This window comes from Aythya fuligula, chromosome Z (assembly GCF_009819795.1).
Source record: "Aythya fuligula isolate bAytFul2 chromosome Z, bAytFul2.pri, whole genome shotgun sequence".
Classification (NCBI taxonomy): Eukaryota; Metazoa; Chordata; class Aves; order Anseriformes; family Anatidae; genus Aythya; species Aythya fuligula.
This window is the reverse complement of record NC_045593.1, coordinates 61897847-61922317: the sequence shown is the minus strand read 5'-3', so window position 1 is coordinate 61922317 and position 24471 is coordinate 61897847. Positions and strand designations below refer to the sequence as shown.

The 24471-nt window shown below is 39.3% G+C and overlaps 1 protein-coding gene across 1 annotated transcript in view; it reads right to left on the bottom strand.

Annotated features, from left to right (window-relative positions):
- Positions 1-23318, bottom strand: part of CAMK4 (calcium/calmodulin dependent protein kinase IV) — a 156217-nt gene extending 132899 nt beyond the window's left edge. Inside the window, exon 1 of the mRNA XM_032205478.1 lies at positions 23064-23318. Coding sequence (XP_032061369.1) covers positions 23064-23245 — 182 coding nt within the window. The 5' untranslated portion in view covers positions 23246-23318. The remainder of the gene's footprint in view (positions 1-23063) is intronic.
- Positions 23319-24471: the final 1153 nt, after the last annotated feature.

Genomic DNA, 24471 nt, shown 5'->3' with positions numbered 1-24471 from the left:
TGGGCTTCCCAAATAACTTATGCATCACTGTGTAGCAAAAACAACCATCATTCCTACAGGAAATTTGTTCAGTAGGAGGAAGAGAATAGAATCACAGAATCACAGAATTTTCTAGGTTGGAAGAGACCTCAAGGTCATCGAGTCCAACCTCCAACCTAACGCTAACAGCCCTCCACTAAACCATATCCCTAAGCTCTACATCTAAACGTCTTTTGAAGACTTCCAGGGATGGTGACTCCACCACTTCCCTGGGCAGCCTGTTCCAGTGGAATAGCAGAACCAATGCACAGAAGGAATAAATTTATACATTTAATATGTAGAGGGTGGAAAAAAAGTCTTTACTTGCTGAAGTGGTGAGCAATGAATGTCCTGTAAAGTAAAAGCCACATAAAAAGTCTGTTTTCTAAGTACCCAGGTTCCATTTAGCTATTTGACTTTAGCTAGAACAACTGTGCCTACTCAAACTGAGTATACATCTGAATGAGTTCAAGGTAACTTTCATGCTAACATTTTACTTCACTGACTGATGGTGATACGGGAGAAGAACAGGTTGAACCCAGTTTTTAAAGCTGGATTTACCACATTTAGGAAAGTTTAAGTTACCTGAAAGTGAGTTTTATTTTTGCTGTGGATGACACTTTGCATTTGCTATTATGGATAATATTTCTTAAAAATGAACAAAAAATATTTTACTATAAAAGGTTCCATTTTGTCATTTAAAATAACGTTATTTTTCTTATGTTAAATGTATTTTAAATGTAAAAATAAATCAGCATTTTTTCATCATGATTGCAATTGTCTGAGAAGTACTGTCTGCGTATTAAACAACACTCTTCTATCAACAGTTTTTCAGACTTAAACTTCAGAAAATAGTAATGGTTTCAGTGGTAGATTAGTCTCATATTTGGTGTAGAAAAGATCAATGAAAAGCAATAAAATGAGTCATCCCAATCCTGTCAGAGTTCAGTCTTATGAATCCCAGATGCAAAAGTTTGCATTGTCAATTAGTAATTTTTGTATTTCACATTTGTATTTCAATGTAAGTTTAATCAGCTTCAGAAGCCAGTCCAACACATGAGAATTATTTTTACAAAAATGGTACATTTAAAAAATGTATTTTGCTTTGGAGTTTGAATTTAAATCACTGCCATAACAGCATACCACTGACTCACTTTAATTGCATTGTGGGGCAAATCCGGTAATGAGTACCAATTCTAGGTAGAGCCCATCATGAAGTTCAGCACTGCACAACAAACAGTTTATGAATTATGTAACACTTCTTTTGTTTACCAGTCTCCTATTCAGAATTTTGAGAACAGTTGACTTTACATGAGTAACTTTCCTTTTGGACTGAATGAAAATACTCACTTCTGAATGACCAAGGGACATGATTAAAATGTATTGTATCCCAGTAGCAGAAAGTTCTAACAAAATTCAAGGTTGCAGAAAAGGCAAAATCAGAGATGATGGACTTCTGATAGTTCTTTGAAAAAGTTAAAAGTGAAGAAGAATATAGCCACACTAGCTTTTCTCCACACTGCTCAAGGAATTGTAATGGGGCAGCTGGAGTGCAATGAACATACAGTAAAATTATTTGGAGGTGAGGGATAGGGTATAAATAGTTCTTGCATCTACACATATATAATTATAACTGTTTGTATATACATCCTTAAACACTGAAGATCAGAGGATGATATTGCCTGTAGCTAGCAGTCATGCCTACATCTTTGAAGTCTATAAAACTCCCAGAGGTACAACCATCATCATACCCTGGCCCGGCTCTGGCTAGCAGTGGGTCCCTTTTGGAGCAGCTGGAGCTGGCTCTGATCTGATATGTCTCAGCTGCTGGGCTCTGCACACAGAGGCCACCCCTGCAGCCCCCCTGCTACCAAAACCTTTCCATGTAAACCCAAATACACTTATAAATCATATTAGAAAGGTGACCCTAAGAAGACACACAAAATGAGTGTTTTGCTGGAGAAAGACAAATTGCCAAGCAGCCTGTAGCTACCACTAGATATTTACAAGCAATTATTAACCTCAGCTATTAACAGAAATTTGACAATTGGAGAAGAGATGTGGAGTCAACAAAATGCAGAAATTAAAGAATTTACCTAGATCCCACGTATCTCTTCTGAGCACCTCTGTACTAGGTGGAAAGGAAGAACTGAGGGCAGCATCAACAGGGATGCTGACAGTGCCTCAGAAATTTCCCATACTTGGAGTATCTCTGTTAAGGAGAAGCATGGACAGTCTTTGAGAGGCTGCTGTGCACACCCCACAAAGATCAACATGCCTTCAGAAAGTTGTGCATCCTCTGGTTTAGGGCCAAGAGGGCTTGCAGCAGATGAGTCTTCTAACCAAAATTTAAAATGCTACATCTTCTATCACTAACAATTCTCATGAGCAGCTTTGATTGAGAGCCTCTAACAATCTTCAAAAAGACTTTTTACCTAAATTCAGAATGCTCCATTGTCAATCACTGATAAAAGCTAGGACCAGCATTTCCAAAGAAAAATAAGTCTTACATCAGGCTTCTAAATGTGTGTCATCAATTTAATTTTCAGCACTACAGACTCTCGGGCAGTTCCAATTCATCTGCCAGCACAAGGAACTATAAACATCATTACACTTGAAAAATTTTTAAGTTACTTTCTCATCCATCTGAGGGATGCCTCCATGTGTATGTGTGTATACATGAACACACATTTGAAGAACCTACACAAATTGCAGTGAGTTCAAAACAGTAACTCTTAAGTTATTATGGACAATGCGAAGCACTTTTGCACCATTACTTTCAGTCAATATCATCACTTATCTGTTTTACTTCCAGGTAGTTAAACAACATTGAGATTTTTTTCTACAGCATAACAGATACTGTAATGTACGGCTATAGATGAATGCTGACATGAAGAAGGAGAAGAATAATAAGCCAAAGACCTAGCAGTCAAATTACTGATTACTAAATATTGGAACTCTCTTCACATAGCTGAGCCAGGCTAAACAGAGGTAGTTTAGGGAGGGATTTCACTGGCTAATGCTGACAATATTTTTCCAGGGATTCTGTTGCACACATTACCCTTATAACCTACAGAAACAAGTTAGTACCTGAATCATTCCCTGTACCACCAGAAAATGTCTTGCATTGATACATGACTTCTAATTTTCATTCATTATTTCAATACCAAAACCTGCGTATAACAGCAAGTAAATTTTACTCAATCTGCCTATTAGCTAAGAAACTTGTAACCCTTGGCTTGTAACTTAGCTTAAAGAAAAATAAAATATAATAAAATAAAAATAAAAATAAATTTAAACTTGTAACCCTTAGCTTGTAACCCTTGGCTTCCCCAAATGTTCCGTCCCTTGAACAGTTCACCAAAAAGAAAAATGAACTGATAAGTCATAGCATAGAGATGTAGAATAATTTCACAAAATTTTTGCTTATCTGTAGTCATATAGACTTCTCCTTGGCAGAACTTAGCCACTAACATACATAAATATAGTAAAACATACTTAAAAGCCAGTAAAATATAGTAGAACATACATGAAAGCTAGTAAAAATAAGCAAAGACCTTTGCCTTGCCAAAACCATGCCAAAACAAACGAAAAGGAAGATGTAGGAAGAAATCTCACAAAGACAAATGGTAGTTGTCTGCTTCTGCCTCATTCTTCCTTCAGACCTTCTACTGACAGGCACTTGCCACAAGAGACAGAAGAGCAACCTCTTGCCTGTTCTTCACTGAATGAAAAATAATCTGCTTTGAAGGCAACCTTTACAGGAGTTTGCAGCATGGTATGGCACAGTGAAGAGCAGCTGCACTGTGATAACAAAATCTTAATTCTGTAAAAATATAACTGTGAAAGAGCTGATGTTACAGAATGTGAAGTTTTATGAACACTGGAACCTTTCCTTAGGGGTACTCAGTAGATAAATGGTAAAGAGTCTTCAAACATCTCAAACTGAAGACAGAGTGAAGAAGTAGAAGAGCTTATGGAACCAACAGATAAAATGAACAATAGTACATCATTGGCAGCAGCTAGGACTCAGTTGTTTAACTGGAACTCGTAGAGGGAATAGCTCAAATTAAAGTGTTGTGTAACCTCTTACACAACTCTTACTTAGCCTTTCTAGACTGGAAAGAAACAAACATAATAATGAATTTTAAAAAGGTTTCTGAAGAACATATGGAGAACTGGGGGACCATACACTTGCTCTATATTGGCCAGGTCATTTAAAGACCTAGGAACAGGATCAGTGGACATACAGGTACACACGATAGCCTGGGGAAGAATCAATGTGGTGTCTATAAAATTAGGTCATGTCTCAAAACCACAGAACTTCTTTGAAAGCTTTGTCAAGTATATGAATAAATTAAATTTAGTTGATTAGTCTAATTGGATTTCCAAAACTTAATTGATAGGGCCCCTCATCAAAGGTTCTCAAGGAAGCCACAGAAAGAGAAAATAAATTAATGGTTGGTTACAAGCTACAAAACAGGTACAGAATAAGTGCTCGGTTCTCAGTGCACAGAGGTCATCTGTGAAGTCTGATGGCCCAGAGCTGACATGTCTGCCACTCAGTGAGCCAGTACAGGAGTTTGCATTTTCAATCCACGCCCCCCACACACCCCTCTCCCCTCCTTTTTTCTTTAATCAAAGTTCTCCATAATACTAAGTTTCTGCCTTGTTCAAGAGCTGCAATGGGACTCTACTGAGTCCTCTTCATTCATGTCGTATTCATTGATGGGGTACTGAATGGCAGATGAAATTCCATGTAAATAAATATAAAATGCTGAATATCAAACACCATCCTAATTTAATATATTAAACAGACTAAATGTCCAGTTATTACAAGCAAAGACAACTTGAAAATTAAGTAAGAGTTCCATAAATTATCCACTCAGTGCTCATCTATAGTCAAAACAAGCAAACACCAAAACCCCACCAAAACAGCTGTTAGAAAGTATGAAGTATTGTCTCCTATATAAACTCCTTGTATGAATATCTCCATTTGTGGAAATATTTGAAACCCAAGTGGACATGAACTTGGGAAACTTGCTGTAGTTGACCCAGGTTAATTACACTGGACTAGATTATGTTAAAAAATGTCTCTTTATTCTGTGATCAGGTTTTACATATTGTCCTGGTTTCTGCTGGGGCAGAGTTAATGTTCTTCCTAGGAACTGCTATGGTGTTGTGTTTTGGATTTAGGATGAGAATAATGCTGATAACACAGCGATGTTTCAGTTTTTGCAGAGCAGTGCTTGCACAGAACCAAGGACTTTTCAGCTCCTGGTGCTGCCCCACCAGCAAGGAGGCTGGGTGTGCACCAGGAGTTGGGGACGCAGCCAGGACAGCTGGCCCAGACTGGCCAAAGGGATGTCCCCTACCATGTAGAACCATGCTGAACAAAAAAAATTGGGGGATTTGGGTGAGGGGGAAAGGAAGGTGGCCATGGCTTGGGGATGGGGTAGGCATTGGCCAGAGGGTGGTGAGCAATTCCATTGTTTATCACTTGTTTTGTGTATTCTTTTGACACTGTTACTATTATTTCTCTTCTTTTTCTGTCCTATCAAACTGTCTTTATCTCAACCTACTAGTTTTACCTTGTTTCTGACTCCACTGGGGAGGAGTGAGTGAATGGCTGTGGGGTGTCGTGCTTAGCTGCCTGCAGAGTTAAACCACAAAACATATTGAGCACTTCATGCAAATCTACATTACTATTCTGATATGAGGAATGGAGCTGAAACTTCAGGTTAGTCTTTGGAGTTTTGAAGGCTGAGGTATTGCTCTGGCCTAGTAACTTTACACACTGGCCCTGTACTTACACTCCTATATAGGTATTTGCTTCTTGTTACAGCTGCAGACAGCATATTAACCTAGGAAGACCTCTGATCTGACCCTGCACTGTTGTTCTTACATTATGAAGGCTAAAGTAGTCTAGGATTACCAGTTCATTTTAGATTTATCCTGCAAACATATATGCACATACTACTCAATATATAGAAGACAGGATTTTTAGATGTGACTTTATCTGAGATTTTTGAAATGGCTAAAAGCTCTGAAAACAAATGGTTAGTGTTTCTGGATAAGATGCTTCTAGAAATAGCAGCACTAGGCAGAGTAGAAAATTTATCCATCCTATAGTTTGAGTTACTTATAAATTTAAACTTCCTTCAAACAACACAAAACATATAGCCAGTGTGCTACATACTCATTTCTGACAACAATAGCCTCACTTTGGATAGATTTTCCAGTAGTCAGGTATTTACAATGTAAAAGAACACGATATGAGCTTCTGAAGAGATTTTCATTTCAGTTTGAGCTAGGAATGTGACCAGAAGTTGGCTGGTACCTCGGTAATGTCAAAAGATCAATATTGAACTTGCTATCAACAAGATGATGACATTGAAAAATCAATGCAATTATTCTGAAGATAGGCTGGAAGAACTCTCCCAAATCATCAAAACAGCTGTTGGCACCATGGACAACCATGTCACACAGCCTCTTTCACAAAATGACCATATTCAGATTTTAAGCACATTTCTTGTCTCTCCTGTTTGTATTGCTACCAAACTGCAGATGGCTAGACACTTTCTCCTGAATTACATTTGGTATTGTAATCACAGTCAAGTTATTTCCCTCCTCCGTTCCATGGAGGAACAGTCCTTAAATTTAAGTGAAATATTCTACTTCACAGGTGTGATTCTCTGCTGGGGAGCTATCATCACCTTTCTCCAACACCATCTGTTGGACTAAATAAATCCAATTCCTCCACAGTATATTTTCAAATGATAAAACTTACAGATAAGTTTAAACCAGATTTTTCATAATGTATATGTAGGTTAGTGTTTTATACCACCGTTCCACCATTGCAGTCAGTTTTCATGGCTACAATTATTATGCTGGATGAAAACCAAGGACAAATCGGGATCTATATTTCACATACTTGCATAATTTTCAAGTGCCACTTAAAAACATATTTTTTTTTAATTTTTTTTTTTTTTTTTACAGAATTATTGGAGCTGAGTCCTTCTACATTCAGAAGTCATGAAGTTCATCTGTAATAAATCCACATTCCTAAAATGGGAGGAAGAAGATGGTATGTAGTTCAGAAACCTATCTGAATAATGAAATCTAATCCCTCACATCCCCTGAAACATCAAGATTTGACATCTTTCTGACTAGCATACCAATTATATCTTTGTTTGGCACTTATTGCAGGAAGATAGCTGCAGAATGGCCAACATTTCAGCTTCTGACATTGCACCCTTTAAATATATTGGATGATATTTCTTCCTCTTTGCATAAAGTCGGTTGAGATTGCTTTCTAATGAAAGTACTAGGTGCTTAAAGGAAGGAAACTGAGAATAGCCCTAGGCATCCTTAGCTAAAAGAGCAAGGAGTCATCAAAAGAAGAAAAAAAGAACAAATTCATCCTTGGTATGGCCAATGTTGTAAGAATTTTGATTATTACAAGTTTAAGTGAAATAATAGGGAAAAAAAAAATTATAAGCCTTTTGTTGTTTGGGATTTTTCTCCTTGACTATGAAATTTGCCTGTGCAATCTAACCCTCATAAAAAACTTGCCAGAAACACACTGCTCATCTTTACTTCAGTGTCTCTATTTTGTTCCAAAACACATATTTAAACAACATTCCTTTGGTTGGTTAGACATCCTTTTTAGTATTTTCATAAATGACTTTGGCACAAACTTGCAACTATGACATTTAAGCCTGATGATGACAAAGGTGGGAGGCATTGACAATGCAGGAGAGGGCTGTAATATCAGAAGGGAAGAACTGTGCTACTCGGAGAGCAGGAACACAAAGAATGGGGAAAAAATTAACAGTATTAAATGTAAGGGCATGCATTTCAGACAAATAACAGGAGCTTTGATATAAAACAGAATTTTCGTCAGTCACAAGCCAAAGGAAAATGGAACACACAGAGTCTGGGCAACAAGCAACTAGATAGCTATAAGCTACCAAGACAAAAACAGTTGCTAGAAAGGCAAAAATTGATCCTATCCCATTCAGTAATGTGTATTGTTCTTATTAGAAAAGTCTGTGAGTTTTATAACTGGATTCAGTAGAAAAATGCTATTTCTGCAAACTCCCTCTATAACTGTAGGAGAATATATCAAATGAAAGATGATCCACTTTTGGAGTAACATGTAAAAGACAGTTCAAACAGGAACCAAGGACAAGGTGAAAACAGGAAAAAGAGGCACTTCCATAAAAATTCTCATAAGGCACCCTGGTACAATAGATAAATGTAATTTGATCTTAAATCTGGTTAGTTTGATTAACAAATATCTTTAATTTTCACAAAATGTAAAATAGGAAAGTGTCCGTAAACTTAATGCAAAATTGTTGAAAAATTCCATGCTCTGAAATGGTCCATTATCCATATCATGTAAACACTTCGGTTACTTACCCTAAATCAAAATAAAAACAAGGACCAATATACTTAAATTAATCATGGGATGGAAATTGTGGAGTTTCTCATCTCTGGCTATTCACTATTGTAAGAATGTGAATATTTAACAGTTGAACATGATCATCTTTGAGGTCCTTTTCAATCTAAGTGATTCTATGATTTATATAAAACAAGCTTTAATAAACATGACTTTACAGCATGAAATGCGGTCTTCCAATGGCTACATGCCATCATGGATGAATAACACCTCTTCTACACATTATTATTTTGTTTAGTATGTTCATGTGGGCTGTGGGAAAAACACAATTAAATGATCTTATTAGGTATTCAGTACAGCTAAAACATGTGATTTATGTGAAGCACTATGTCAAACTATTTTAACAGGTTATCTGGTAAATATTTATTGTATTCATTCAGAATTAACAAACATAACCAGTTCACAAAATATGGACTGACAGGAGAAAAACTAACAGTAGGTTGGACAATCTATTTAAAGAATAAATTTCACCAGCTTTAATTTAGATGGTTATCTGCAAGAGAAATTCTAATCTGATTACTTCCATCACAAAAGATGTTTCATCTTATCTAAAGTCATGTAGAAAAAAGAATGTGAGAAGGTTACAAAAATTTTGGTTCCTTTCCTTTTTAATATATTACTGTTGCAAGAACAATAAACAAGTATAGATCAAGCCAGCTGAAATGACTTTACAGTAACTCGGGCTACTGTCTTTTAACTAAACAAGCCAAATCTTTAAATACTCTAAAAGGTATTGTGCTGCTTAGAAGGTGAAGGCGGGGAAGGAGGTGACCTGGATTGTTTTCTCATTTTAAATGAATTATTCTCTGGAAACAGACGAGTCTTCTCTCTATGCTACTGCCAATCAGATAAACTCTTTGAGCAAGGTCTTATAGTAATAATCAAATGTTTTTTCACTCAGTTTTAATCCTGTTCCACCTTCTTTTGAACACCTAGTATATGAATTATGCATTGAGATGTGATTTGAATTTAATTAAAAAAATAATAATTAACTTGCATGTTTTCCGATACCCACTGACATAATTTGGCACTTGCAGTTTACATCTGGCTGCAAAGCCTGAAAGAAAAAAAAAAAAAAAAAAAAAAAAAAAAAAAGTTTGTCATACTTCTTCATCTTCCTTTCTTCAAAAAACACAACAAACAAACAAAAAACAACAACAACAACTAGTCATATTCTAAATGGTAATCACTATCTACACCATGTAAGTGTTTTGCCTCATGTACAGGTTTGGGTACTGTAATATAAGAAGGACATAATACTGTTAGAGTGTCCAAAGGAGGGTTACAAAGATTGTGAGGGTCTGGAGGGCAGGATGAATGAGGAGTAGCTGAGGTGCCTTGGTTTGCTCAGCCCAGAGTAGAGCAGGCTGAGGAGAGGCTTCCTGGTGGCCTGCAACTTCCTCGTGAGGGGAGTGGAGGGGCAGGCGCTGAGCTCTGCTCTTTGGGGACAGCGACAGGACCCGAGGGAACGGCATGGAGCTGGGACAGGGGAGGGTCAGGCTGGGGGTTAGGGAAAGGGTCTGCACCCAGAGGTGGTCAGGCACTGGGACAGGCTCACCAGGGTGGTGGTCATTGCACCAAGCCTGCTGGAGTTCAAGAAGTGTTTGGACAACACTCTCAGACACAAGGCCTGGTTTTTGGGTGCTCCTGTGTGGAGCCAGGAGTTCGACTTGATGATCCTTGTGGGTCCCTTCCAATTTAGGATGTTCTGTGATTCAATGAAGTGCTGCTTTGCATTATAAAATTAACTTTTCAGCCCTTCTCTTTTTCATTTTACTAAATTAATAAGCCAGAAAATGATGAGGGCTTGAAGCGAATTTAGAGAGGTAGGTTGCTTGCTGCTCTTACAGCAAAAAGAACTGGTGTGGGAGGCATCCAATGAAGCCAGAAGGTAAAAACATCCATGCAGACGTATCTTGCAGGTCCTTATGCTTCGATTATGTTTATAACACCATGGAAAGCTAGTAAGCAAACACTCCCCACCAGGAAAGTAAAAAACTGTAAGGCACTGTGTTCATATACCAGAACAGAATGGTAATTTGTTAATCCAGAAATGTAGATTAAGAAAAAATCTGTACTCATCCATGACACACTTGTCCAAAAAAAAGCATGTTCTTCAAATACTCTTGTTGGTCCAGAATGTTGGACTGGTGCAGGACAGCTAATAAATCAAACAGCAAACATCTTGTATATTTAACAAGTCTGAAAGACGTACTTTCTCTAGTTTAAATAAAATTCAAACTTAGTCTCCAAAGAGCATTAGCATCTAGGAAGTCTCATTATCATCTGAAAGTTGTACAAATTATGATCAGCCTTCTATAGAAAGGGTATGTAAATCCACTCTTTTTAGCACAGTATTATTTTTTAACACTAAGAACCAAATAAAATCATGTAACACAACAGTCTTTGGTACAGGCAGTGTGCCTCTGTTAACAGGATTATTTAAATAAAAATCAATAAGAATATTAATATAAAAGTACTTTAATATAATACTAGACCTATATTCCATGGATAGTCATTAAGATCTCACATGCTTCTTTATTTCATTCATTCACAACAGCAAAATTGCTCACTGAATATAGTTTATTAAGATTAAAATGGAAACCCTGGATTTCATTTCTGAGTTAATCTCAACTTCTTTATATGAATTTGTTATCTGCCAGTGTCAGTGATTTTTTATTTATTTTTTTATATATGAAAAAATGCCAACAAGCTATACACAATTTGTCATGACTGATCTGATTGACAAACTCCCTCTGTCACAGAATGCTCTGCTACCGCATTAGAAAACAAAATCAAACCATACATAGAACCTTTTTTTGTTTATGCAATATTCAGTTCTCCAAAAGTTTGTGGAACAATCAGGGTCATCCTCATAATCAAAAACACACACACACAAAAAATAATATTTTAAGATGTAGTGTGATTTCACAAAGGCAATGAACCTGGTAGATATGAATATGTTTTAAAGATTAAAGATAGAATATAAGTAATGGTATTGATACATTTATGATATCCTCAGCTCAGAAGAAACTATTAATACTTTCAAGAAGGAAAAAATATTCAGAGGAAAAGAAAATTATTCTAGATTTCTGTTCTTCCTTAAACCTGAGCAACTGCTTTTTCCAAGAAGCCTGGAGAAAAGCCAGAGGAGAGATGCATCACTTGCTTCTAGTGGGGAGAATTTGGAGAAAAGGACTGAGGAGATGACATCAGCTCTGAGGTAAAGTTGCAGTTCTGGCACCTTATTCACGACATATGGATGCTCACAGTGAGCTATGCGTCTGAGCAGAGACTATACATTTGTTCAAGGGTTTAAATTTTTATGTTGCTATTTTTGAGGCTATGCATTTAGAATGTTGGGCTTGTTTTGCCAGTGCTTTATCCCCAGAAAAGCCATGATAAATAGATAGTAAACTGTCAAAGAGCAACACATTTTACAAATACATACTTTTTTTTTTTTTTTTTTTCCCCTCAGATGGGTTGTTATTTTCTTTATCTTTTGATTTACATGTTATGGTTCTTGAATTCTAGCAGGGATAACTGTATATGTGAAAAGAGGAGAACTTAAGCTGCAGCACTAAGTTGTTCAGAGAATTACTTCACTTCTGTTTTAGAATTAACATTCAATTCTAACCATGTAATTTGGTGGTTCATGTCAAATAATTACTCTCCTGTTATTCCCTGTGGATGAAATTCAAAGAGAATGTAAGTTTTGCTTGTTACAGAATGAATGGTCTCTTCCAAGGTCATAATGCAGGGTCACCTATCTTTAGAATTATTTTACAAGGAAAGCAATTGTTATAAATGAGGTCTGAATTCAATCTGAATTTTGTAATATTTATAAAACAAATATTTCTAAAAGGTATAAAAGGCAAGTAAACATTGCTGGGTGTGTGGGGAGTCTACGCTCCACCAACACGCACACACAAACATCAGACATTCTAAATACATGTATACAGAACACTGCTTTACATAATAACCCGAGTATGCCTATACATACATACAATCAGGATAGGTAACAAACAATCCTTTAAGTTCCATAACTTAACAGTCTCCGTTTTGAATTCCTTTTGTTGATTACAAACAAGTCTCCATTTTCCATTCCTTTTGAACAATCAACTTGGTCTTCAGGCCTTATGTATCCCATTCTTCCCAGATCGAAGAAAAGCATATCCATCTCCTTTTCAAGGCCAATAGGCCTGGGTCAAAAGGCACGTCCAGGTCAACAGGGGGCGTAACAGCAAAAGCCTTCGATGGCTGTAGCAGCATGGTGATGGCGTAGCAGTCGGATCAGTAAAGGAGCCCGCAGCTCCCTCACTATCTGGCAAGCCTCACGTTTGTGATTGTGGCTCCACACGGCTCTTTAAGGCCTCAGAGGTTGCTTGCCAGGTGCCGAGCAATCCCACTGCAACCTTGTCGTTTTTAGTTGCAGAGTCCCACACCTTGACCTCAGTTTGGTCCCATGTTTCAGGCTCATAATCTGTGCAATTGTTAATAAGGAGAATAAGCTGTAAGGTTACCAGGACAGTCTTTGTTCCTAAGGACGTATGATTCCCCATAATGCGCAACTGCTTACCAGCGAGGGGCAGCTGTGTGCACGGCTCCGCTTCTCTCAGCTTGAGCTTCTCTCCAGCTCCAGTGCACCCACTTCCAGTGACTTTCTGTACGAGCTTCTCCGAGCAGTTTGCTGAGTCTGGCCAAACCTATCCTCATGAGGCAATCAATGTGCCTGCTCCCGTCCTGGTCCCCATTCTGCCAGCCTGTTCCTCTTCACTTCTTTTTCCTGCTTCTTTATTGATATAACTTCATGGTGCTGCCTTTTTTATCTTGAGGGCAGGCTCCCCTCTTATACCCTTCTCTCCACAGCAGTTCTTTTCCAAACAACTTTTCATTAGTCAGACAACTTTGAATGTAACAACAACAGCAAACACCCAGAAACATCCATGCCTTAACGGCTGGAGAACAAGAGACCAGCTGGAGAACAAGAAACCGGACACTACATGGAGTCTCCTGAATCACCCTTCTTCGTCCCCTCTAAACTCTTTTATATTCCTGGTCATTAAGAGTCTAATGTTATCTCAACCATGGGGCTTTCCAACCCCCATGGCCACATTCCCAAATCTCCCCCTTCTTTATTAATATCAACCATTTTCTCTACACGAATTACCACTCCATATATAACACAATGCTGCCTTGGAAATCTGTTCTCAGAACAACGGATGCAAATATTGATGGTTCTTGGAACTCGGTGTGTTTTAAGCTATGGCAGTAACTATACCATTTTTGTTTATGTTCTATAACAAAACATACATTAGCAATGGGTATTGTTATAGTGTTGTATCACCACTACTCTATCTTTCTGTTTTAAACACTATGTAGTCTAAGAAATTGAGGACACACAATGCATATGCTTATCAAACATCCCACATTGGAAAATGTTCTAGAAAATCTCATCCTCAATGATCTTTCCTATTGCACCATGCTAATAGATCTTAAAAAACAGAGCTAACCCAGGAGATATGCAGGCTTCCACGTACCCAGCCACAACCCTCCCTTGCCGCCCAGTAGCCTCAGGGGAAATGTCATTCTGCCCTAAAGACACATAATCCTCAGCAGATCCAGTACATCTAGTCTGTTGCAAAGCATGCTGCCAGCCAGGAGGATCACTCTGACCTGCACCTTCCCTACTAACCCTGGTCACAGCAAAAAATAAAGCTAGCTCCCAGAACAGGTCTTATTTCCCAGGTTAGAAAGAGCTGGGAAAGTGTCACAGGCTACAATCTAGGGCCTTGGAGAGGAGAAAGAAAGATGTACATTTCTCTTGACTTGTTCAGAAGTTTCCAGATGTTTAAAAACTAATATGGGTAAACTGGAAAAATGCATCCTGTGCGCTTCTGTCTCTGAAAAGACCTTTTGCAACACTGAGATAGAAAAGTAAGGCAAAGGCGACAACAACAACAAAAAAATGTGCTTCCACAATACAAACAATCCTACATGATATGCCATCTTACATATCACAAAGCTGCTCTCTCGGATTCCAAAACCCAACACAGCAAAGTAACTTAGAAGATAAATTTAGTTTTTAAGAACAGGAACAAGTAAGTTAAAATGCATTTTCTGGTGATTACTGATTCACTGAAGACACTGGCAATGCAAAGCCAAATGAAGGATCACTAACGTGTGGAAGAGTATTTCCAAGGTACCAATGAGTGTTTGTAAAAGCTGTCATTCTTAGACGTTTTTTAAAATGAGGGAGACAGAAAATACTAAATTTTGTAAATACTAAAAAAGATATTAGACAAACCAAGAACTAAAAGCAGCATCATTATTAAAACTCATGGCATGTTTGCCTACCCTTTCTCAAATAAGTATCACTACACTGTAAAAAGATTATCCCTTGTGAAATTAATGACTCTGTTCAAATAATAAAGGTTTGCTTATTGTGAAAAGAGAATGCAGAAATGGTAAGAACTCCTAAATGGAGAAATCAATAGTAAATATGTAAGTGTATAGGCCTAAATTCTGTTTCACCATGAAAATGCAAAGGATTACTTTTTTTTTTTTTTTCTTTTTATGCAATAGTAACTCCTAAGATTCATGATTGTTGAACCTACATAGATGAAAGAAATATTCCAATCGTTGCACTTTTTTTAACAGAACATTTCTTATTAGAAGGTTGCTTTCCCAAAGTCATGCCAGTTTTCTGGGTAGCCTAATACCACACAAAAAACATTTGTCTTTACTGTGAAAAGACAGCTCAGCTACTTGCACTATACACATGACAAGTGCTGGGAATGACCACTTCTTTAGTTCCCAATTGACCTTTTCAGACAATATTCAGTGAGTTAAAATTTCTTCAATCTGAGTGTCTTACAGTCTCTGCAGTGGATAGCTAGCCCCTCCTAGCAAGCATTTGGATGAATGTGTAACAGCAAAGAGTGAGTATTCTTCCGCAGACTACCACACATAATTGAAAACAAGTGTTTTGAAATGTGGCTATTTGCAGTGTAAGCAAGCATTTAAACATCTGTTACCCATTGAATTCTGTTTTGGTTTTGGTTTTGTTTTTTTTTTTTAGTTTACAATCATTACAATTCCTTGCACAGTACCGTGTATACTCAGACACACACCTAAAACTGGACAGTGGAATTAGCAGGTAGTTATTTAACTCTTCTATGACAGGACTTCAGTAAGTTTACCTGTCTTCCATCTAGAATCATTTAAGCATTTCATACAGTCGCACTTAGAAAAATGTTTTCAACTGAACTTGCAAATACTTATTCAATTTCACATATACTGTTTCTGTACCAAGCTAAAAGAACAACTTTGTTATATCTGGCCCCTTGCAGCCTACTGTAATGTTTTTCAAATATGACATATTCTTGTATTAACACAAATGATGTCATTACTTTCAACTCCTATAAGCTGTATCCGCAAAAAATTTCTACAGTATTCTTGAGAGTACTTACTTCAAGAGCTATTCATTTTCTTCACTAGAAATACATTATTTAATTAAAAAGAAGAGAAGTAAAACCAATGACAAAAATGCATAGGGGCTGAAGGAATAAGTAAGCTGAAAATAAAGAAAAAATAGTTCAAAAAATGTTATCATAGAACTGTTAAGAGTTTTTGTTAAGTTCAAGAAAGCTGTGAAAATTACACAGAATGATCATCTACTCATTTCAGCTATTCAAAGCTCCAACCCTCATTTTATAGAAAAAAATGTTAATGGCTCAATTTATTGGCAGAACAATGCACTCAGTACACAGACTAATTAATAAGAGTACAAAGGTAATGCAATACTCTGCAAGGTCTAACTATCCTTTCACTGCCCACTCTATGCACTAAATTTTCATTAACATAATATATGTTCCCTGTAGCTAATAAGTTAATTAAAATTTGAGTAGACAGACATTGACCTGAGCATTATGTTGAGTGTGTGATACTATAAGCATTCTATTCTCATCTTGCAGATTAACTATTTAGATTCAAATACAGTATCACTAGGGCATATAATCTAGATATGCACTAGTTCATAGTATGGTGCAGTAGGAGAGCAACAGATCTTGTCAACATGCTAATACCAACATACCAACTTTATGCAGTTTTTACTTCAGACTAGCTATAACCTGGTCCTGTGAACTGAGTGTTCACAAGAGGTTAGAGTGGATTAAGTACGCCTGAACTGTGTCTTCTCAGCATTCAGTCTGCTCTGTGCACACCAAGAATTCCCCGTGGTGATGAGCAATGCATGGTGTGAGGGGATAAGTGAGACTTTTGTTTCAAAAACTTCACTCATGACCCAAATTAAAACTTCAGTATAGATGGATCCACAAATTACCCTTTAAAAATGGTGCAATATAACATTAAAAATAAAATTGCAATGCTTCTGTAAATGAAAGCATGAAATACATGCTCTCATCAGTAGTCTATTTTGGTTCATATTTAGAAGAAGGAAAGCTTATTTAAAATATACTATTTTTGAAATAATGCAGATAGGACTTAGACAAAATATTACTGCTTGTACTAAAAAAAAAGAAAAAAAAAAGTTATCGAAGTTATCTGAGTATCTGTTTATTTGCAGAGGTAACAGGACAGTTCCTTGCACACAACCAATTAACCATTAACCTATTCCTAGAAGGCATTAGGCTACGGCAGATTTAGCTTCTCTGATGTGACTAGCCACAAGCATTGACATAAACATTTTATCCACAGTAGCAAACCTATTTTCTGTCATTCCAAGATGGAAGTAATGCAGTAATGCCTCAATCAAAGTATCAAAAGGAATCAGATATACACATAATCCATTGTAAAATGTGTATTTTATCATCTATTTTCTAAGCCCCAGTGAAGCAAGTGCTGAGTTAGCAGTTCAAAGAAATTCTCCTAGATGCAGGAGAATAAGAGTTTTGTCACAAATCCCAACTGTAAAGGAATTTAAACAACAGTCTGATGTTTTGACAGAGTTATTTTTTAGACAAGTATCTAAGCATCTGAGACAGGTGTTTGGACAACAAGAGTTAATAACAATCTTCCATGGCAAGGTTCACATGCCTACCTTTTTTTTTTTGTTTTGTTTTCTCCAAAATACCTGCCCATTTTTCTCCATTATTAGAGACCTTTAGGTGAAATGGTATGTCTATTCTCAATTTCTTTTAATTAAAGAATCATAGCGGAAATTTTCTTTAGTTATTTCTTCAACACCTATTTTTTTTTCGTTCTGAATCAAACTACTGAATTGAACAAGATGCAAAGAAGAAAATATTCTCCCTTCACCAAATAAAGTGATTTAGTTGTCAAAATGTGGGTTATTACCATGACAAGTTCTGGTTCCTGGTACCAACTCCATGCATTTCACCCAGAACATTGGACTGAGAAGCTATAGAGCTTCCATAGAAAGAATTCACTATTGGATATAATTTTTTGTTTATGACTCTCTGTAGGTCAACATACATTTTAATAATGACTGACAACACCCCCCCAACTTACCCCTTGCTCTCTTCCCTTAGAGCATCATTTCACTTCACAAAAATTTCTGATGTCCTCTTTTTGGCCAAATTAAAGTTGGACTGTCTTCTCCATAAGAGCATAGCTTTAATAGAAGAGGCAAAGCCCATGCTCACCATGGAAGAGCCTGTTGTCACATGTTTAAGATATTTTTCAAGGACAAAGATGGGACATATCCCTTCAAGTGGAAAGGATGTGAAAATCTTCAGGTAGACCTGGTGCAATGCATGAAGACAATTCTCCATGTTCACCTACTTCCATATGCCTTTGCCAGCACCCACAAGGACCCCATGTCCTGTCTTACTCCTATCTTCTTACCTCAGGCGAGGTCCCGATACACCACAACAATGCTAAGCAAGACCTCAGACCCTCATCTTCCCTACTAGCTGATCAGCAGGAATTGCTTGCATGAAAACACCTATTGCTCATCCGCAGGTGTGAGCTGTCAGGGTAAAAAGCAAGTTGCAATTAGTAGCACTACATGACCTGGGCAGAGGCAAGTCTACCTGTGCAGTTCCTGCTCAAAGATGATTCTCCATGTGGAATTCTCAATTTGGTTTATCAAAGCAGCCCACCTCCTCCTCCCTCCCTGCCCCCCCAAAAAATTTTTAGACAGCTAGCACCGGGTACTATCAGCAGCACACATGTCTCCCTACAAAATCCTCAAGCCCAGTACTGAAAGTCACAAACAAGTAAGAAGTGCTGCTGAAGAAGGGAGTGACCTACTTTAAATGCATCCCAATGAAAAATGACCAAGTGTTTTTCAAAGTGAACATGGCAAACAGTCTGTATAACAAACGACTGTTGAGACAGAAAATAAGTCCCACTTTCTATATTTTTTTTAAATGGATGAATGGAAGAGAAACTAACTGGAACACTTTCAAAGCAAAATCTGTTTGAACTTCAAAGCATTAAGTGCAAAAGCAACCCATTTCTATAAAATGAAGCTTATACAAAGGAGTTGCCTGATTTCATCTACTGCTGCCATTGCAAAAGTAAATGCTACTATGTCAGCATTCATAAACAGGATTGACAGACTAAGAAATGTTATCCTGCACACTGAAGTCTTGAGTGTAAACCACTCTTTGGATTTAAACTCTCTGTGCTCAGAACTCCTCAAGGACATTCAGCTCACACTGTCAATTCAAAGTTGCAAGTACCAAGCATCTTTCAGTTCCAGGTCCTCAGCAAGGATCACACAACTAAGTAAAATGTAACCTTGGAAGATCCTGACTCCTTCTTACACTCACACTCACACACACACACTCACACACACACACACACACACACAAAGTGACTTTTGAGTTTGTTCGTTTTGATCTTATTTAAGAAACTAAAAGAAAGTCCCAAATATTTTGGTAGTAGATACTTCCAACTGCTCTTGATCATTTAATAGATCTGCAGTATGCCTACAATAACAGCATTAGTTTCAACTCAAATGCTTGTGAAGTTTGGCATGGTAAGGCAAAAGAGAGGGCATAATAAGTAGAACATTTACTAAAATTCCAACAAAGCAAAATTTTTGTAATATGGGTGAGTATCAAAATATTTCTTACTGAATATCCTCTTCGTTCATTTAATGCTGTTATGCTAATCCTGATTTTGGAAACATTTTACCAAATGATATAGCTTGGGCTATACAAGACTAACAAAAGATTTTAGTCTTTAAAGAATGTACAGGCTTAGAACCTAAAATTAATAAAATCTTTTTCCAAGAGAGTGTAGAAAATAAGCTTTTAGCTGAAATAGACTCTGAACAAAACTCAAAAATCCACAACTCATCAATGTTGTTACTTTCAGGGAAGTAACAAATAATCTTCCTAAAACAAAGACAAAAATATCATTTTTACAGCATTTTGGAAATGCACTAAAGGGAAGATGAGCAGGCAAACTTTGAGTAAGCCATCCTGGGTGAAAGTAAAATTCTGTCTCAGCCAGAATACTGTCTCTAACAGGGGCCAAACACAGAAGAATATGAATAGAGCAAACGTATCAATACTGTCAAAGGATATTGCCACAACACTGAACAGCTTACAGTTCAATAATCAGTATATTTTTTTATTGGCAGTCTGAAAGGATTTCCCTAGTGTAAACTTGCCTGGCTGCTTATTGTACCAAGGTAAGTTTTCAGCATCCACAGTATCCAGTGGCCATGAGATCCACCACTTAAATACGCCCTGTGCTGAAATGGTCTTAAGTCCTGTTATTCATCTTTGACCTGCTGGCTTTGCTTGATGCACCAAAGAAAACCTCCAACCAGGTGTTCCATGGCATATACACCCCCCGAATCTGTCTTAGCCTCACTATAGGGTTTACAAGGAAAAGAAAATAGACACCAACATTTTATTTGGAGGATTTTTAATCACTAGGGTGCACAGAGACAGTACTTTCATAAAGCTGTAAACTGCAACTGTAACAATTCAATCAGATTTCATCTTTCTATGTGCAGCTTAATGTTTTCTCCCCTAGCCCCATGTGCATTTATTCATCTAAACTGAATTTCATCTGCCATTTAAATGTCCTATCAGTCCACTAATGTCTTTCTCCAATAACTCATATTGCCTCTAAAAACCCTCTATAAGCAAATATCACTCTCCAGCCCCTTATGTATGAGTATTTTGAGCAGCATGGCCCAATGAACTGATCCCTGTGGAATCCCCCTGTTGAAAGCTGACTGTTTACTCCTAGCCAAGTTTTTAGCCTTTTTCCTGCTAGCAGGAGCTTCCTCCTCTTCTCTCCTTTTCTCCCATGACTCCTTAGTTGGTCACACAAGAAAGAACTTCTAGCTGCCGTGGCTTAGGGATTTGCCAGGCACACTCTGTGGAAAGGGCACTCCCATTCTGGGCAACCACTGTCCAAATACATGTCATTGCAGTCTAACAAAAGACATCTTCCAGTCCCTGTGCTTGTTAAAGACATTTCATGATAGTACCACCTGTTACTTAGTTTATTATTTCAACTTACTGCATCTAACAGGATGATATGCCCACATTTTTCAGCCTGATCCAGATATGTTTTCACCATCACTAACCTAAGCACTGTGTATTCTTTGTAGATGTACTCAAAATTACCTCCAACATTAAAAGGTTGAAGACAAGATTACCAAGAGGATACAACACAATTTTATATTACACTTAGGAGCCAAGAGAAATTGTTGGATCTCTTTTGGATTTGCTAAGACACACCTGAGCTGCTAGAGGGGTCTGAGATATGCAGCATCACTCTGGATGGTAGCACATAATGCATGGATCTCCAGGACAGCCTTGGGACCTGCAGACTAAGATGTTGCTGCCAAATCCTTGAGTGCAGTTCCCCTTCAAAGTGTGCACTACTCTGAGTTCTTCTTGCTCCCATACTTACCCCATGGTATTTGTTTAAGATGGTTCTTATCTCCTATTTGCTTCCTACTTTTATTTGAAATCTTATTTCCTGATTCCGTCCAATAGCACAGTAGGTTTGGTGGCTTACTTCTCTGCACTGTTAGTGTGTGGTCATTTCTTATCCAAACCCTCTGTTGGGGTTTCAGCATATACTGTCTCACCGTGCAAGGTAGAAAAACCCCACTGTACTGCAGCTTTTGTTGATTCTGCCTTCCTCAGACAGGAAAGTTCACATTTTTTACCCCTTCTCCCAAGCTATAGAATAAATACATGATGCATCAGCAACACAAACTCCTCAAAAATTAAGCCCACAGTCTCTGGCAGGCATGCTAAAAGGACTTTTGATAGACCACTGATAGCAGTATCAATACAGGTGGCAGAGTTGCTACCTACTGCTGTTGCTCAGCAGCACACACTTCTGTGTTAAGTCTGAAAACAAAACCAACATGACTATTTCCTCCTTTACGTTTTTATGTTCCTGCATAGGTGTGTAGTGAAGCACAAGATGGAAAAAGGTACACAATCCCATGCCTATTTAAATGTGGCTAGCATGAGTAGCAATAGTGGCAAAAAGGCAGCAGCAAATACTTGAGACCCAGCCAGCAAGTGAAGAATAATGCTATATTGTGTTGCTACAGCCTTTCCTACCACTGCTAGTTACAGTATGGCAATCACAGGTGTTCTTTGTAGGAGTACCTTTCATTGCAGGTCCTTCCTGCGAAAATACTGTACCAAGGCAACCATGTTATTACCTGCAGATTTCCTATTGTCATCCAGGATTTTAATAGTTGATTGTTGTCAAAATTAACAATTACTGTTATCTACTGGTTTACTAACTAAAATGGTCTAGTGTGAGACATTTAATGAAACTTTCAGTTTCCTCTTTTTTTCTTTTTGAGTATGTTATTTTCTACCCACAAATGCAGCATAAACCAACAACTGCATTTAGAAAGGGAAAACTGAACTGATAATTGATATTGGCATATTGATATTTGATATTGAAAACTGATATTGGCAACAGCATCTTACGCAGGGGTTCAGTTTGGAAAAAAAAAGATAAAGAAAGAAAAAGAAGAAGGAAAGGAGCAGCTGAACACTTGGGACCTTTAACTTGCCATGCAGAAGCATCAGGGCAGTAGAGCAGAATTCATGAATGAACGTGTACCAGCTCATTCGCCTGCGCCGCGCTCCAATGGAGTGGCTCTGCTTGCAGAGGCCTAATCACGGCTCCTGTCTTGGGTGGGAGTTTTGTCAGCCCGAGGTCTGAGGGTGCTGGCACGGCGGCAGGGACAACAGCTCTCGCATGAAGCGAGGCTGCGAACAGGCAGGCATTTTAGGGCTCTCACAGCGATGCCGACCACCCCCCACACCCTTCCCGATGCAGAGCTGGGTCTGGGCTGTTCGCGTGGACCCGCGCTTACCGAAAGGGTCTGACGCCTTCCCCTGGGAACCACCGGTTTATTTGGGGGGGCTGGGGGGAGTCTGCAGATCGCGGTCCCTAGGAGGCATCGCGTCCCTCCCGCATGCCGCCAGACCCAGCGCGCCCCCCCGGTGCCGCTCACGCCCGCCGAAGTTTGGCAGCTCCCGAGGTGGCAGCGCCGCGGTGACGGCCCGGAGGGGACCCCGACACCCCTGTCCCCATCCCCGTCCCCTTCCCCGTCCCCATCCCCACCCGCAACCCGCCTCCTCACCGTCCCAGCTCGGACTCCAGCTCGAAGTAGTGGGCCAGGGTGTCCTTGTTGGAGCCGTCGATCCAGTAGTCGGGCGCGGCGCCCCCGGGGCGGCCGGCGGCCGCGGAGCCCGAGGAGGAGGAGGAGGAGGACGACGAGGAGGACGAGGAGGAGGAGGAGGAGGGCATGGTGACTTTCAGCATGCCGGGACGCCAGGCGGGGGCTGCCCCCTCCTCCGCACCGGCTGCAGAAAGCAAGAGCGACAAAGCTGCTGGCGGCGGCACCTCGCCTCCCTCCCTCTCCGCTTCCCTCCCTCCCTCCCTTTCCCTTCTTCCTCCTCCTCTTCCTCCTCCTCCTCCCTCCCCGCCGGGCCGGGCCGGGCTGGAGCAGAGGCGGCGGCAGCGGCTCCCCCCAGCCCTGGGGGGGGGCGGCAGGGGGCGGTCGCACGGAGCCGCCCCGGGGCGGGGGTCGCGGAGCACGGAGCCGCCCACGGGCGCCCCCCGGCCCGGCCCAATTTGGGGAGAACTTGAGGAAGGGAGAGGCACCGGCACGGGGTCGGAGAACAGCCGGGGAGAGGGGGGGCAGACAGGGAAGGATGCACAGCCCGCGAGGCACCGGGGGTGCTGCTCCGTTTTCCCGGTTCCAGGTGTGGGATCGGTGGTCGTGGGGCGATAAGGGAGCTGGGAGGTGCCCTGACTGCATCTGCTCTGGTTTGGGGGAGGTGAGTGTGGAGGAAGATCCTGGGCAAGACGAATATCAGTGGGAAAGAGCTCAAACGCGGTGTCCAAGCCAGTAGAAGGCAAAAAATAGGGCTTCACTTCCCACCGCTGAACTACAAGAAGCCATAAAGAAATAAAATTGCCGTGCTGCAATGGCATTCTTAACAGGTTTTGGAATCTGCAGCTTACGAGATGCATGCAAATATATTGTATTCCTGCCTGCAAAAACCTTAGCCAGAAGTGCCTATATACGGGCAGTCGCTATTGGTGTCGTGGTGGCATAAAGCAGCAGCAGTTGTGTGTGCCTCGCATGCATAGTATGCCAGATCAATCCTACTCACATCCTCTCCATGCTATTACACCCACTCTTACTGTCATGCAAGCACAGGCAGGAGGTAAAATGGACCATATGCAAGCCTGTGCAGCAGAAGTGACAGAAGTATTGTCCTCTAATTTTCAACCACAATCCGCTAGCCTGTTTTTAAACACTGTATCCTTGCTCAGACAAACCACGGTATCCTGTTCAGTGTTGTGTTGACTCAAGTATGTTAATGTTTCCCAGCCTGTTTTGTTTTGTTTTCCCCCTACAAACAAGTCTGTCTCTTATTGTCCCCTAGCTTTCTTCCAGAACTGGGGAACAAGCAATCTTAATTTTGAATCTCTTAATTCCTCAAAGACCTAATAAAAAAATAAATTTATATAAATAATAA